Here is a 14,619-nt window from a genome sequence, read left to right as displayed (position 1 = left end):
TTATATGTGGAATCTAAAAATAATACAAATAAGCTTATTTAGAAAACAGAAACAGACTCACAGACATAGAAAACAAATTTATGGTTACCAGAGGAGGAAGGGGAGGGGACGGATAAATTAATAGTATGGGATTAACAGATACACGCTACTAAATGCAAAACAACAAGGATTGTCCAAATGACAAGGATTTACTGTATAGCACAGGGAACTATATGCAATATCTTGTCTTTTTTGAATATATATTTATTTTTATTTATTTGGCTGTTCTTGGTCTTAGTGGTGGCATGTAGGATCCAGTTCCCTGACCAGGGATTGAACCCAGGACCCCTGCATTGGGAGTACAGAGTCTTAGCCACAGGACCACCAGGGAATTCCCTGTAATGTCTTATAATGGAAAAGAATCTGAAAAATAATATATACATATTCTTTACATAAAAATATATGTGTGTACATATATACGTACAGAAAACCATCTGTCTCTGTTCATCAACTATGCTAAAGCTTTCGATCATGTAAATCATGGCAAACTATAGACAGCTCTTAAGAGGGGTGGGAATACCAGACCATCTTACCCGTCTCCTGAGAAACCCGTATGTGGGTCAAGAAGCAACTGTTAGAACCCTGTATGAACAACTGATTGGTTCAAGATCGAGAAACGAGTAGGACAGGGCTGTCTGCTGTCACCCTGTTTGTTTAACCTATACGCTGAGCACATCATGAGAAATGCTGGGCTGGGTGAGTTACAAGCCGGAATAAAGAAAGGCGGGAGAAACATCAACAACTTCAGGTATGCAGATGATAGCACTCCAATCGCAGAAAGCAAAGAGGAACTAAAGAGCCTCTCGGTGAGGATGAAGGAGGGGAGTGAAAGAGCCGGCTTAAGATTAAATATTTAAAAATCTAAGATCATGACATCTGGCCCCATTACTGCATGGCAAACAGAAAGGGAATATGCAGAAGTAGTGACACATTTCCTCTTCCTGGGCTCCAAAATCACTGAGGACAGTGACTGCAACTGTGAAATCAGAATGGCTTCTTGGCAGGAAAGCGATGACAAACTTAGAAAAGCAGAGACATCACTCTGCTGACAAAGGTCCACAGAGTCAAGGCTATGGTCTTCCCAGTGGTCATGTACGGTTGTAAGAGCTGGACCACAAAGAAGGTAGAACACCAAAGAATTAATGCCTTCAAATTGTGTTGCTGGAGCAGACCCTTGAGAGCTCCTTGGATAGTAAGGGGATCAAACCAGTCGATCTTAAGGGAGATCAACCCTGAATATTCACTGGAAGGACTGATGCTGAAGCTGAAGCTCCAGTATTTTGGTCATCTGATTCGAACAGCTGACTCTCTGGAAAAGTCCCCAATGCTAGGAAAGATCGAGGGCAGAAGGAGAAGAGGGCATCAGAGGATGAGATGGCTGGACAGCATCACCGATGCAATAAACATGAATTTGGGAAAGCTCCAGAAGATGGTGAAGGACAGAGAGGCCTGGCGTGCTGCAGTCCACGGGGTCACAAAGAGTCAGCCACGACTGGGCGACTGAACAGCAACAATAATAAGTATATATATTTATATATGCATTTATATAATTGAATCACTCGGCTGTATACCTGATTGAATCACTTGGCTGTATACCTGATAGAACACAGTATTATAACTTGAGTTCAATTTTTCAAAAAGAAAAAGGAGAGCCCTGGAATACTGACTTTAGGAGGTGACCTTAAGGTTGCAGTTTCCTAGGAAAGGTGGTGTTCAAGGGCTTCGTTCAAAAGGCATCTGAGGGTGATGAGGAAATAGATGAAAACTGCAGGAAAGCACAGACCACAGTGAGTTTGACGGAGAGGGAGAGGGGCTGATGGCAGGAAAGGAAGGGTCCTCTCACCACACTGGCTGCAAAGTTCATGCAAAGGAAAGGGGTCTGGCCAGAAATGACAGGTGAGGATGGGTCCAGGTCCCAAGATTCTGGGGTCAGCTGGGTGTGGGCAGCACAGAAGGGCCGAGAAAACTTTTCCTTTGGAATGAAAAGGAAGAAGGAGAAGATGAGCATGGATACAGAGCAAATGGATGGAACCCAGAGACTCTGCAGGGGCGCCCACCCATACTCTGACCCCCCTAGAATCCTGACCCCCAACTGCAGCCTCTGTGACCTCAACTGAAACATACTCAGATCACACCTCACCCTGCCTCAAACCCCTCGGTGACTTCCTGACACACCTAAGCAAGACCAAAACTCTAGACAGTGGTCAAGGACTCCCTGGCCTGGCCCCTCCTAAGTCCCACAGTCTCCACCCAAAAGCATCCACCCTCATCGCCATCTTTCAGTCCCTTGGGGAGCCGAGCTTACCTCGAGTCTCAGGAGCTGTGCCCCAAACAAGCCCAGCCCTCACCCTTGACCCTCACCCATCACTCAGATCTCAGCTCCCACATCACCTCCTCTGAGAAGCCCTCCGCTGAAAGGCCTCCCACACCAGGCCAGGCTCCCTTGGCTCAAGCCCAGCGCATCCACGCTGCTAACTTTCTTCAAAACTCCCTTTTCTGGTGTGAAATTAAACACTGCACTGTTCTGTAATCATGCCACAGGAATTTTTTTTCCCCAATTTCTGTTTTCTCTCTGAGGACAAGCACTCTTTGTTGAATACCCTTCTTTCTGAAATGTCTGTTCCAGGATCAGGCATCAGTATGCGCTCAATAAATTACTACTGAATAAACGCAAGTGTTGGAAATGAATGATACCAGGTTGGCTGGCAGGCTGGGAGACCCTGAAGGGTCAAGTTCTTGAGCAGGTAGGAGAAGGCAGAGTAGAGAACTATGAGAAACCCTGGTAGGGGAGCAGGGCCTGGTCCCAGGGGGCAAGTATATGGTGTCTCTTGAGAAGGATGAGAAACTGTGAGGCCAGGCTTAGGGGATGCTTGTCCACATGACCAGTGAGGCCACCCACAATTACCCTGAGAGGCTGCTCAACGAATATTTGACTGAATGTATACATTCATTCATTAATAATTCCACTCTCAAGCTTTGTCTTTTGGGAAATCTCTACCAACTGCCAAACCCCATATACATGCATAATTAAAATGCCAGGCTAATTTTTATTATGGATGTATGTCTTCTGATTGACATGATTATAATTATGATAAATCATTAGCATATGAATATGAATTAGATATGCACCCCAGAAAGGGCAAAATAATCATAGAAAGTGAAATGTGTCTGACATTTAGTCTGCTTCACGTGACTTTCTGTAGCAGTTTTCTTGAAGCAGAAAATCAAAACCCTTCATAAAGGGACTTCCCTGGTGGTCCAGTGGTTTAGACTTCACCTTCCAATGCAAGGGGTGCAGATTCAATCCCTGGTTGGGTAGCTAAGATCCACATACCTCGCAGCCAAAACACCAAAACGTAAAACAGAAACAATATTATAACAAATTCAATAAAGACTTTTTTTAAAAAATGGCCCACATCAAAAAAAAAAAAAAAAACTTTAAAAAAAATCCTTCATAAAGGGTATGGGGACCCATACAGTGGCATGGCCCTTTGGACATGACCTTGTCTGGACTCTACAATCAATGTGCATAAGGAATAAGAGGAAAGTCAGTGGAATGGACCCAGGGCCATCTTTGACGAGTGAGTTAAGAGTTGTCTATTCCTCTGTCTGCGAGCATCCTTGAACTGACCACTGAATTTCTTCCATCCATCACAGGAAACTACCTTGAGGACATTGCTCAACACACAAAGTCTCAGGTTTGTATCTATGCTTTGGGGTTGCTCCCTTGATATGTTTGAAATGACTCAAACTGTTTAGGTCTGAATATATTGGGAACCGGAAATAACCACTGTGGGTTATATGTATTTCTCTCACCCACATATTTTCACCCAGAGGGCACTCTATTCAAATCAGGCTCCTGGGTATTCAGGGTGTTTGTGTGTGTGCATGTTCAGCCATGTCCAACTCTTTGCGATCCCATGGACTGTGGCCCGCCAGGCTCCTCTGTCCATGGGATTCTCCAGGCAAGAATACTGGAGTGAGCTGCCATTTCCTTCTCTACAGTATCTTCCCAACCCAGGGATTGAATCCATGTCTCCTGCCTTTCCTACACTGGCAGGCGGATTCTTCACCACTACCTCGACTGGCTCGGGGTTGGGGAGTGACATAGGCAACTGCCAACTTTGGCCTTACCCAGCCAGCCCCCTCCTGCTTCTTCGTTGGGATCTGCTCCTTGCAGCGTGCTAGAGATCTAGTGTCAGCTGTCACCACAAGTGTCACCTGACAGCGGGCCGGCAATCCTCCAGGGCTGCCTCTGTCTGGGTGGGTTCATCTGTCTCATTCTGGGGCTCAGCATAAGGAGGTCTGTGGTGGCTGCACCCCTAAGCTGCATCTTTCAACTTGGCCTTCATCATCAATGAAGCTGATATCACTCTATTCATCCCAACCGGACTTGAACAAGATACAAGCAAATCCCAGCAAGAACTTTCACAGAAAACCACCAGCTTTACCCTTTCTAGCAAAATCTGCAAAACGCAGCACCTCAAGTAGGAACATCACCTGAGCGTTTGTTGGACAGAGCATCATTCAGCACCAACAGAGACTCTCAGGTGTGGGAAGAAGACGCAGCTGCATCTTCTAATTCTGAGTCTTGGTAGTGAAGCTTAATCCAGAAAGGACTTGTGTCCTGGTCACTTTGGTCCTGTCGTACCTTCCCTGGATCATCACCTAACTGCCCAGTCATGTGAAATTAAATAAAGCCAAGAGGGTCTCGCTGTTTGTTCATTTAATATTGAGTACCTGGCAGCCTCGATGGTAGGCTTGATTTTTCTCATTATTTACCAGAATTTGATTTGTTCATGCTTGCTTTAAATAAGGACAAAGACCAATACACAGTACTCTATATAAAATAAACAAGGGTTTACTGTTTAGCACAGGGAACTATATTCAGTATCTTGTCGTAATCTGTAATGAAAAAGAATCTGCAAAAGAAAGTTACATATATGGGGCTTCCCAGATGGCCCTAGTGGTAAAGGACCTGCCTGCCAGTGCAGGAGATATTAGAGACACGGGTTTGATCCCTGGGTCAGGTAGATCCCCTGGAGGAGGGCATGGCAACCCACTCCAGTATTCTTGCCCGGAGAATCCCATGGATAGAAGAGCCTGGCGGGCTATGCTCCATAGGGTCGCAAAGAGTAGGACAAAATTAAAGCAACTCAACATACATGCACATACATATATTTCTATATATATTTATAAATATTTATCTCTGAGCTTCCCCTGTGGCTCAGTGGTAAAGAATCTGCCTGCCAATGTAAGAGATGAAGGTTTGATCCCTATGTTGAGAGGATCCCCTGAAGAAGGGAATGGCAACCCACTCCAGTATTCTTGCTTGGAAAATCCCATGGACAGAGGAGCTTAGTGGGCTACAGTCCATGAGGTCACAAAAGAGTCAGACATGATTGAGCAAATGGGCACAGCATAGATAGATAGATAGATGGATAGATCGATAGATCGATAGATAGATAGATAGAGATACGAATCACTTTGCTGTATACCTGAAATGAACACAATATTGTAAATCAACTATGCTTCGATAAAAGAAAAAAACACAATGACAAATGCTACCATGAGCAAGATTGTCTTCACTACTCCAAGATTTCAGTTTGCCAAATTTGACACTTCGAGGTTCTTCCACAACAAAATGCTGCTGAAATACCAAGCTAATTAAAGAACTTATGAAAACTATTTATACTAAATTCAACCTTTCACTCTAATGATGAAATGGGTTCCATGATTAAAATAACTCTTGCTGTCTACATCCTGTTATTTCCTTTATGGAAAACTTTCCAAGTGGCAGCACAGGCTCCTAAGAATACCCAAAGATCGAAGGCCATTTTCAAATGAGCTGATGGGAATGTCCCCACTCCTATCAACGTGAACTCTATCACAAACTGAACAGTCAACAAGATGAAAGGCATTTCAAGTCAACACCAGGCATGATCCAGAGAGAAAGGGGAGAAAGCAGAGCACTATGTTAAGATACTTTACTGGCTTAGCAATAAGAAGCCAGAGATATTTCAATCAGTACACATTTCTTACATGATCCAATAGGAAAGATGAGAGATTATGAATGAATCACAGGCCAGTTAACTTAGAAAGGCAATCTTTCTGTAGTAACAGCTTCTCCACTAGATACAGATTTGATTTAGAATCTGCATTTCTAAAACATCATCACAGGGATTTCACCCCCCACCCCCCAACCCCCACCCCCTCACCCCCCACTGCTGATACAAGACACAGAAGCTCAATGCTTATTGGCAGAGTGTGAAAGAAGGAGTATCAGCTTTGAAACCAGGCGGACTGGAATTTAAGCCCCATCCGCTACACCTTATGAGGTATGGAGACTCGGCAAGTCATTTAATGTATAGGAGCTTCAGTTTCCAAGGAAAAAAACCTGTTTGGGCTGGAGTGCAGTTTCAAAGTCACTGAGAAAGTATAAACACCCAGAGCTGCTGGTGGAGGCTGGCAGTGAAGACACCCGCCCCTCCCTTCCTGTGAACTTGCCCCCCCACCGCTCACCCATCGGATCCAGCTCTCCGTCTCCTCCTCAGGCAGCCGGGACACCGTGCGGGGCAGGAAGCGCACCAGCTTCTCCTTGATGATGGATGACGTCAGGACATCCTCCACCTCCACCAGGCTCGCGATCACATCGGCAATCTGCCCCGAGCCTTCCACCACCACGCAGGGGATTTTACTTTTGACGGAGGTATTGATGGCCTGCGAGAAGGGAGCTAAGAGTCGACCAGAGGATCAACAGAACCCGGCCCGGGACCGAGGTTCTAATCAAGGTGGTGAACAAATCACATGGACACAACTCTGCACTGTATCCTTCTGTGGGGGCAGGGGAGGTTCATTTTCAATCAGAAGCAAAGCAAATAGTTGCAACCGCTTTAAGAATCAGAAATGCAAGCCAGTTGTCTTACGTCCTGTGTTAATATCAAATTCCATAGTAAGGACACGTGCGACTGGCAAGTTTCCCACAAATAAGTGCTTCAAAATATCCCTCTATACAAAACTGATCATTCCAAATGTTGACATCATAGATTCGAATGACAACTCTTAAGATGATACTCAACATTTTCATTGATGGCTTATATGACAGAGGTGAATAATATGCATAGTTTTAAGGTATGAAAATACCTTCCCAGGAGCTGGCACACTTTTTTGACTCACATATTTCCCTCCTCAAATAATTTTCTTTTCTCCTTTTATGTAAAGAAAAGAAAAATGTATTTGCTTTCTGGATAGACACCTACCATACTTTTATTTCCTTGATAAAAACCACAGAGACCAGCATAAGGGAATCAGGTCTGAAGAATTTTAATCACTAGACAACAAGACAAAGTGATGTACACGTGAGCACAGGAGACACTGCGATGCCCCTTCCTTTAGCCAGGAATGCTGTCTCCCTTAGAGAAGACGTTGCTCATAGAGTGTGGAGCCTTCATCAGATCAGGCTGGGATCCATCTTCACCTCCCTACCTGTGCCAAAGGTGGGTGTCGGGGCCGTGCTGGGGCAGGAGTGGGGGTGATAGGAGAGTGAGCTGAAGGATGAAGAGCTCAATGGGCAGTCTCTCCTCCCTCTCTCCTCTTTCCTCTCTCCTGTAGCATCTGTGGGTTGCGAACTGGCTGAACAGACTTTGAGGGAAATGCTACAGAAATGCAATACTCTAGACAAGCAGAACCTCCCTGGAAACCTTAATTCTAAATCTAAAATCTGAGTGACAATAAATGTAACCACCTTCAGTTACTTTTTCTCCATCTCTCTTCCTCTGTAATATGACTGCCTCTTCAGGCATTTCCATACTGACTATTTCACGCTGCAAAAAAATCTCTAATTTTTCTCTGAAAAGTCTTTCCCTGAAAAATCTTTATTTAATAATGTTTTCAACAGTAGGTCTCACAGAAGGTACTTAACAAATACCTGCTCATGAAGGAATAAATAAATGGATCATTGTTACAGAAAATAATAAACAAAGAGAAGCATTAGATTATGATTCCAACTAACTCTGCCAGAAATTTCGTGTGATTCTAGGTGTGTGTGATCACAGGGTGGCCATGGTTTTCCAACATGCGTGTTGGTTACCATCCCTGAGTCTTGTGAGTTCATGTCAAGCCCTCCTATTTGGCTGGTTGATGGCCAAAGCCAACAGCAAGTACACAGACTATTCCTGTTGCTACAAAGTCTCTTCCTAAATCTTCTCAGCTGAGGAAACAACATAAGTCTGTTAGGGCAACACACTGTGTGATTGGAAAAATGCCACTTACTTGCTGTAGAAAAGAAAGCAATCAGATTAGATTAGGTGAGCCCCCCAAACCCTGAAAATGCAGACTGGTTGAGCCAACTTGTTGACTGATCTTCTAGAAAACCAAACCAAGACTCACTTTCAAAGTCTCTTTCCCACCTCCTTGGGCAAAACACACAATGGGGATCTTGCCACCGTAGTTGGAATCTGTAAAATATAAAACATAAAATATATTTTGGGCTCATCAGAAATACTCACCTACCTCAAGGGAACTTCTGCCCCTTGAGCCCAGGGTAGGGGTGCTGGCTGCAGACCTAATGAACTTGACAATCAGTTGATCAAAATGGATCATCTCTGGGCTCCAAACCATGACATGGGTCACACTGCAATTTTTTACTAATATTTAAAATGATAAAGTCTGTGAATGATTGACTTTTGCTAATAAATATTTTGGACTGCGAGGAGATCAAACCAGCGAATACTAAAGGAAATCAGTCCTGGACATTCATTGGAAGGACTGATGCTAAAGCTGAAGCACCAATACTTTGGCCACCTGATGCGAAGAACCAACTCATTGGAAAAGACCCTGATGCTGGGAAAGATTGAAGGCAGGAGAAGGGGACAACAGAGGACGATATGGTTGGATGGCATCACCAACTCAATGGACATGAGTTTGAGCAGGTTCTGGGAGTTGGTGATGGACAGGGAAGCTGGGAGTGCTGCAGTCCATGGGGTTGCAAAGGGTCGGACACAAACGAGCAACTGAACCAAACTGAACTGAATATATATTAAGCCAGGTTCAAATTTATCCTAACAATAATTACACTTCCACTCATTTGCATAATCTATGCTTTCTCAAGTGTGTGAAAAATTTGCGTAACTATGTGTTTTCTCCAAAGAGATGACTGTATATAAATGTCTTCCGCCACAGACTTCCCATTGAGAAAAGAAAAGATCGAGATTATCTCCAACAAGTCTCTGTGATGGAGACTGTCACTAGATCATGAGGCAATCTGGTTCCACAACAGGACACATCTCACCACCAATAGCTCAGCAGTAGGAAGACAGTATTTATCACTTTCCATAGCAAATAAAGGCTTTCACTCAATGGTTGCATTCTCCCCCTGAAACCAATGTTTTAGGTGGTTTTGGTTGGCTCAGTGGTAAAGAGTAGGGGACACGAGTTCAATCCCCGGGTCAGGAAAATCACTTAAGAGATGGAAATGGCCACTCACTCCAGTATTCTTGCCTGGAAAATTCCATGGGCAGAGGAGCCTGGCATTCTACAGTCCATGGGGTCACAAAAGAGTTGGACGGGACTTAGTGACTAAACAACAATGGTATAGAGAAATAGCCAACATTCAAAGTAAATCATCTAACTGCTAAGCTAGTGGGTTGGTTTTTTATCACTTCTACTCTAGCAAATCCCATTGCTTCATCAGTGCAATTTGCTACTGTGAATTTTACCAGGTTTTAAATGTTGTCAAGCAGAATGGACAGCAGGTCTATTTATTGCCAAACCAGAGTGGGACAAGGCAGCATTCATCAATGTTCCAACACATTGGAGGGTACCTATCATATGGGCAGAAGTATTTCTAGTATATTAAAGAAGAGATACAACGGCTCTTCTTTGGCAGCAGAGCATCTAATAGGATGGGTTTGCCAGGCTTCACTCGACAACTGGGAGCTATTGTTGATGCTGCTGTTGCCACTTTTGTTCATATGTTTTTCTAACATCCCATCTCATAAACACTGACCTTGAATCGTGCGCTCGGAGATGTACTTCTCCAGCTGATTCCGGAGCTTGGCCTCCACGGTGGGGTGCCCATGGCAGCCGTTGTCCACGAGCAGCAGGTGGGTATGGTTGTTGTCCAGGATGTACAGAGGGTCTCTCTTGAAGTCATCCATAATGTACTGAGCTGAAAAATATCCCTGAAAAGCACACAGAAACTTGTCTTTGGGACTTGCTTGTTGGCCAAAATGCCTGATGACATCTTTATAGGTTCACGGAAGGCTGACTCTTTGGGTTCAACTATACTGATGCTTCTTTCCAGATTCCTAAGTGCAGAAGGGTCTTAGAGATCTTATAGTTCAGGCCATCATTTTAAATATGAGTAAATGAAGGTTCAAAATAGTTGGATCACGTGCCTATTGTCACATAAATGACCAGTGGCAGTGTAAGAACCAGATTCTCAATCTAGTTCTTGTTCCATCGCCCTGTGCTCTTTTGTATAAATTCATTGAAACTGATAGCATTCAGGAAAGTGTGTGCGTGTGTGTGTGTGTGTGTCCAGACATATGTGTGTGTGTGTCCAGACATATATATTTGTGTGTGTGTAGATATGGTAAAGGTAGATATTGATATAAACATATTTGTCTAGAATCCATCATATGTCAAGACCTATGCCAGGGTCTAGGGATTAGAAAATGAATAAAATGGAGTCTTAGCTCTTGAGGAGCACACAGTTACAGGATCATGAAAAGGGGCAATTAAATAGATTCTTTGTCCTAAGACTTAGTACCAGAGAATAAAAAACTAAAGATCTGACTCTAACAGGACTTGCTGGGAACACATTTTCATGAACAAAACACATCCATCGGTAACTCCTTCACAGAACTCCTTTGATTATGTCATCCTTGTTTTTAACTCCTGAGGTTCCAAAGGAACCGTGTAAGGCCAACTTCCTATGAGTTGATGGGATCCCAGAGCCCCATGCCAGGGTCACTGTCCCCTGTGATCCCGCAGACCTCCTCATGTCCTGCCCATACCTCCACATCACAATTCCTGATGAGGGTGTCCCTGTTGGAGACCATGCCCCAAGCAGCGATGCCAATGGCCACGATATTCTCCTCTGAATTCCTGCTGATGGTGTTATCTCTCACCACCTCCCCAATGAATTTCATCAGCCCATAGTGGGTGCCTCCAGTGAGAATCCAGGCACCTGCCAACAAGAGAGGAGAACAGAGGCTCTGAATAAATTTTTCATCCTGTGCTCGATCCCTAAAGAAGCCCCACCCATGAGCACCAGGACCCAGCATCGCCGGCCACACTTTGGACTACATTCAACCTACGGCATGGACTTAGGAAAGAGAAGAGGATGTCTGAGTGTCTAAGAGATGCTGCTTAAACAGATACAGATTCTAGACCCCACTCTAGACTCACAACATCAGACTCTCTGGGAGGCGGGGGCCAAGGAATCTGTCCCTTTAACCACCTCTCGGGTAAATCTTTTCATGGCTAATAAGCACCTGCCCTTAGCCATTGAGCAAGTTAAGCAATGTCATCATGGAAAGTGGAGCACTCTGCTCCCACGCCTCCCACCCCCATGGATCTGGAGTGATCTTCCTAGCAGGACCCTGGTGCCCACGATTTAACTTTGGGCTTCCCCGGTGGCTCAGATGGTAAAGAATCCGCCTGCATTGTGGGAGACCTGGGTTTGATCCCTGGGTCAGGAAGATCCCCTGGAGAAGAGAATGGCAACCGACTCCAGTATTCTTGCCTGGAGAATCCCATGGACAGAGGAGCCTAGAGGGCTACAGTCCATGGGGTCTTCTAGCATGACCCTGGTGCCTACGATTTAACTTTTAAATTGCACAAGCTTTCACACTGGTGTTTCAAGGTTTTTATTTGATGATCTTTGCAAGGCCAAGAGTTTTTCACAGTTTTGTTTTCAAAACTGTAGTAAACAAAATACCTAAAAAATATGATTTCACATAATAATAGAATCTAAAGTTGAAAATGTGCCTAGTCCAGAGTGCCACCCAGGCAGGAATCTAGCTTGAGGCTTGGCCACCAGTCTCCCTGAATTCTGAGGAGTCCCGAGGCAGCCCCCTTCCCCAACTGGTAGAAAGCCCTTTTGTTCATTTTTGTCTCCATTCTCCATTTTGTTACTGCCTTCCCGACAGGGAGCTACTTTAGTTATCTCCCACATAAAAGTCCTTCCAATATTTTACGGTAAATGTGATGTAGCCCCTAGAACATTCAGATCCCATTCCTTTGGCCAGTTCTCACAAGATGTGAATTCCAGACCCCTTGGCGCCCAGTCTCCTTCTTGCAGACAGATTTCAGTTGTCAATTCCCCTTTCAAATGAGGCAACGGGAGACGAAGCTGCTCTCCACGTGGCTGACCCGGAGTACAAGAAGACAATGAACCCCCAGCTCCGGCCATTCACTTCATCTAAGAAGAATCCCAGCCTGGGGACTTTTGTCTGCTTTCTTCTACTCTATTTATTCCCAGTACCTAAAACAATTTCTGACACATGGCAGGCATTTAAGAAGTATTTGCTGAAGGAATGCATTATGTCTGTTCAGATTTAGTGGTGAGGAAGGCAGCTGCTGGGTTTCATAACAAAGTATCTACTGTGGTCCCATCTGGCTGATCAAGAAATTAAGAATAAATAAGGGGAGAAACCACAGTTTCTTTTTGATTTTAAGGAAAAGCATATCTAGAATGAGACATGCTACCTTAGTTCTGTCAACTAATATTCTTAGTAAAGATGTTTTCAAAGGGCTTCTCTGGTGGTCCAGTGGTTAAGTCTCCAAGTTTCCATGGCAGGGGGAAAGGGTTCAATCCCTGGTCAGGCGGGGAACTAAGATCTGCATGCCATGCAACATGGCCAATAAATAAATAAATATAAAAATCGATGCCAAAAAAATCCATGATGAACAAAAAATTTTAAGCTTTTAAAATCTTAGCATTAGATAAACTAATAAAATAAACATTCAGTTCAGCTCAGTTCAGTTGCTCAGTCGTGTCCAACTTTTTGCAACCCCATGAACTGCAGCACGCCAGGACTCTCTGTCCATCACCAACTCCCAGAGTTTACCCAAACCCATGTACATTGAGTGATGCCATCCAACCATCTCATCCTCTATCATCCCCTACTCCTCCTGCCCTTAATCTTTCCCAGCATCAGGGTCTTTTCAAATGAGTCAGCTCTTCGCATCAGGTGGCCAAAGTACTGGAGTTTCAGCTTCAGCATCAGTCCTTCCAATGAACACTCAGGACTGATCTCCTTTAGGAGGGACTGGTTGGATCTCCTCCCAGTCCAAGGGACTCTCAAGAGTCTTGTCCAACACCACAGTTCAAAAGCATCAATTCTTCTGCACTCAGCTTTCTTTATAGTCCAACTCTCACATCCATATACGACTACTGGAAAAACCACAGCCTTGACTAGATGGACCTTTGTTGGCAAAGTAATGTCTCTGTTTTTTAATATGCTATCTAGGTTGGTCATAATTTTCCTTCCAAGGAGTAAGCATCTTTTAATTTCATGGCTGCAATCACCATCTGCAGTGATCTTAGAGCCCCCAAAAATAAAGTCAGCCACTGTTTCCACTGTTTCCCCATCTATTTGCCATGAAGTGATGGGACCGGATGCCATGATCTTAGTTTTCTGAATGTTGAGCTTTAAGCCAACTTTTTCACTCTCCTCTTCACTTTCATCAAGAGGTTTTCTAGTTCTTCTTCACTTTCTGCCATAAGGGTGGTGTCATCTGCATATCTGAGGTTATTGATATCTCTCCCGGCAATCTTGATTCCAGCTTGTGCTTCCTCCAGCCCAGCGTTTCTCATGATGTACTCTGCATAGAAGTTAAATAAGCAGGGTGACAATATACAGCCTTGACATACTCCTTTTCCTATTTGGAACCAGTCTGTTGTTCCATGTCCAGTTCTAACTGTTGCTTCTTGACCTGCATGCAGGTTTCTCAAGAGGCAGGTCAGGTGGTCTGGTATTCCCATCTCTTGAAGAATTTTCCAGAGTTTGTTGTGATCCACACAGTCAAAGGCTTTGGCATAGTCAATAAAGCAGAAATAGATGTCTTTCTGGAACTCTCTTGCTTTTTCGATGATCCAGAGGATGTTGGCAATTTGATCTCTGGTTCCTCTGCCTTTTCTAAAACCAGCTTGAACATCTGGAAGTTCACAGTTCACATATTCCTGAAGCCTGGCTTGGAGAATTTTGAGCATTACTTTACTAGTGTGTGCAGCAGTTTGAACATTCTTTGGCATTGCCTTTCTTTGGGATTGGAATGAAAACTGACCTTTTCCAGTCCTGTGGCCACTGCTGAGTTTTCCAAATTTGCTGGCATATTGAGTGCAGCACTTTCACAGCATCATCTTTCAGGATTTGAAATAGCTCAACTGGAATTCCATCACCTCCACTAGCTTTGTTCGTGTGATGCTTCCTAAGGCCCACTTCACTTCACATTCCAGGATGTCTGGCTCTATGTGAGTGTGAGTGATCACACCATCATGATTATCTGGGTCATGAAGATCGTTTTTGTACAGTTCTTCTGTGTATTCTTGCCACCTCTTCTTAATATCTT

General features: G+C 44.2%; 1 protein-coding gene across 1 annotated transcript in view; it reads right to left on the bottom strand.

Moving 5' to 3' along the window:
* TRPM8 (transient receptor potential cation channel subfamily M member 8) overlaps positions 1–14,619 on the bottom strand; it is an 89,188-nt gene that overhangs the window by 61,953 nt on the left and 12,616 nt on the right. The window contains exons 5-8 of the mRNA XM_043877762.1: positions 11,058–11,230; positions 10,046–10,220; positions 8,428–8,495; positions 6,562–6,759 (exon numbers count right to left, since the gene is read on the bottom strand). Of these exons, the coding sequence (XP_043733697.1) occupies positions 6,562–6,759; positions 8,428–8,495; positions 10,046–10,220; positions 11,058–11,230 (614 nt within the window). The remainder of the gene's footprint in view (positions 1–6,561; positions 6,760–8,427; positions 8,496–10,045; positions 10,221–11,057; positions 11,231–14,619) is intronic.

The sequence above is a fragment of the Cervus elaphus genome, chromosome 20 (genome assembly GCF_910594005.1).
Source record: "Cervus elaphus chromosome 20, mCerEla1.1, whole genome shotgun sequence".
NCBI classification, from domain to species: Eukaryota; Metazoa; Chordata; class Mammalia; order Artiodactyla; family Cervidae; genus Cervus; species Cervus elaphus.
This window is presented reverse-complemented; position numbering and strand designations above follow the sequence as displayed.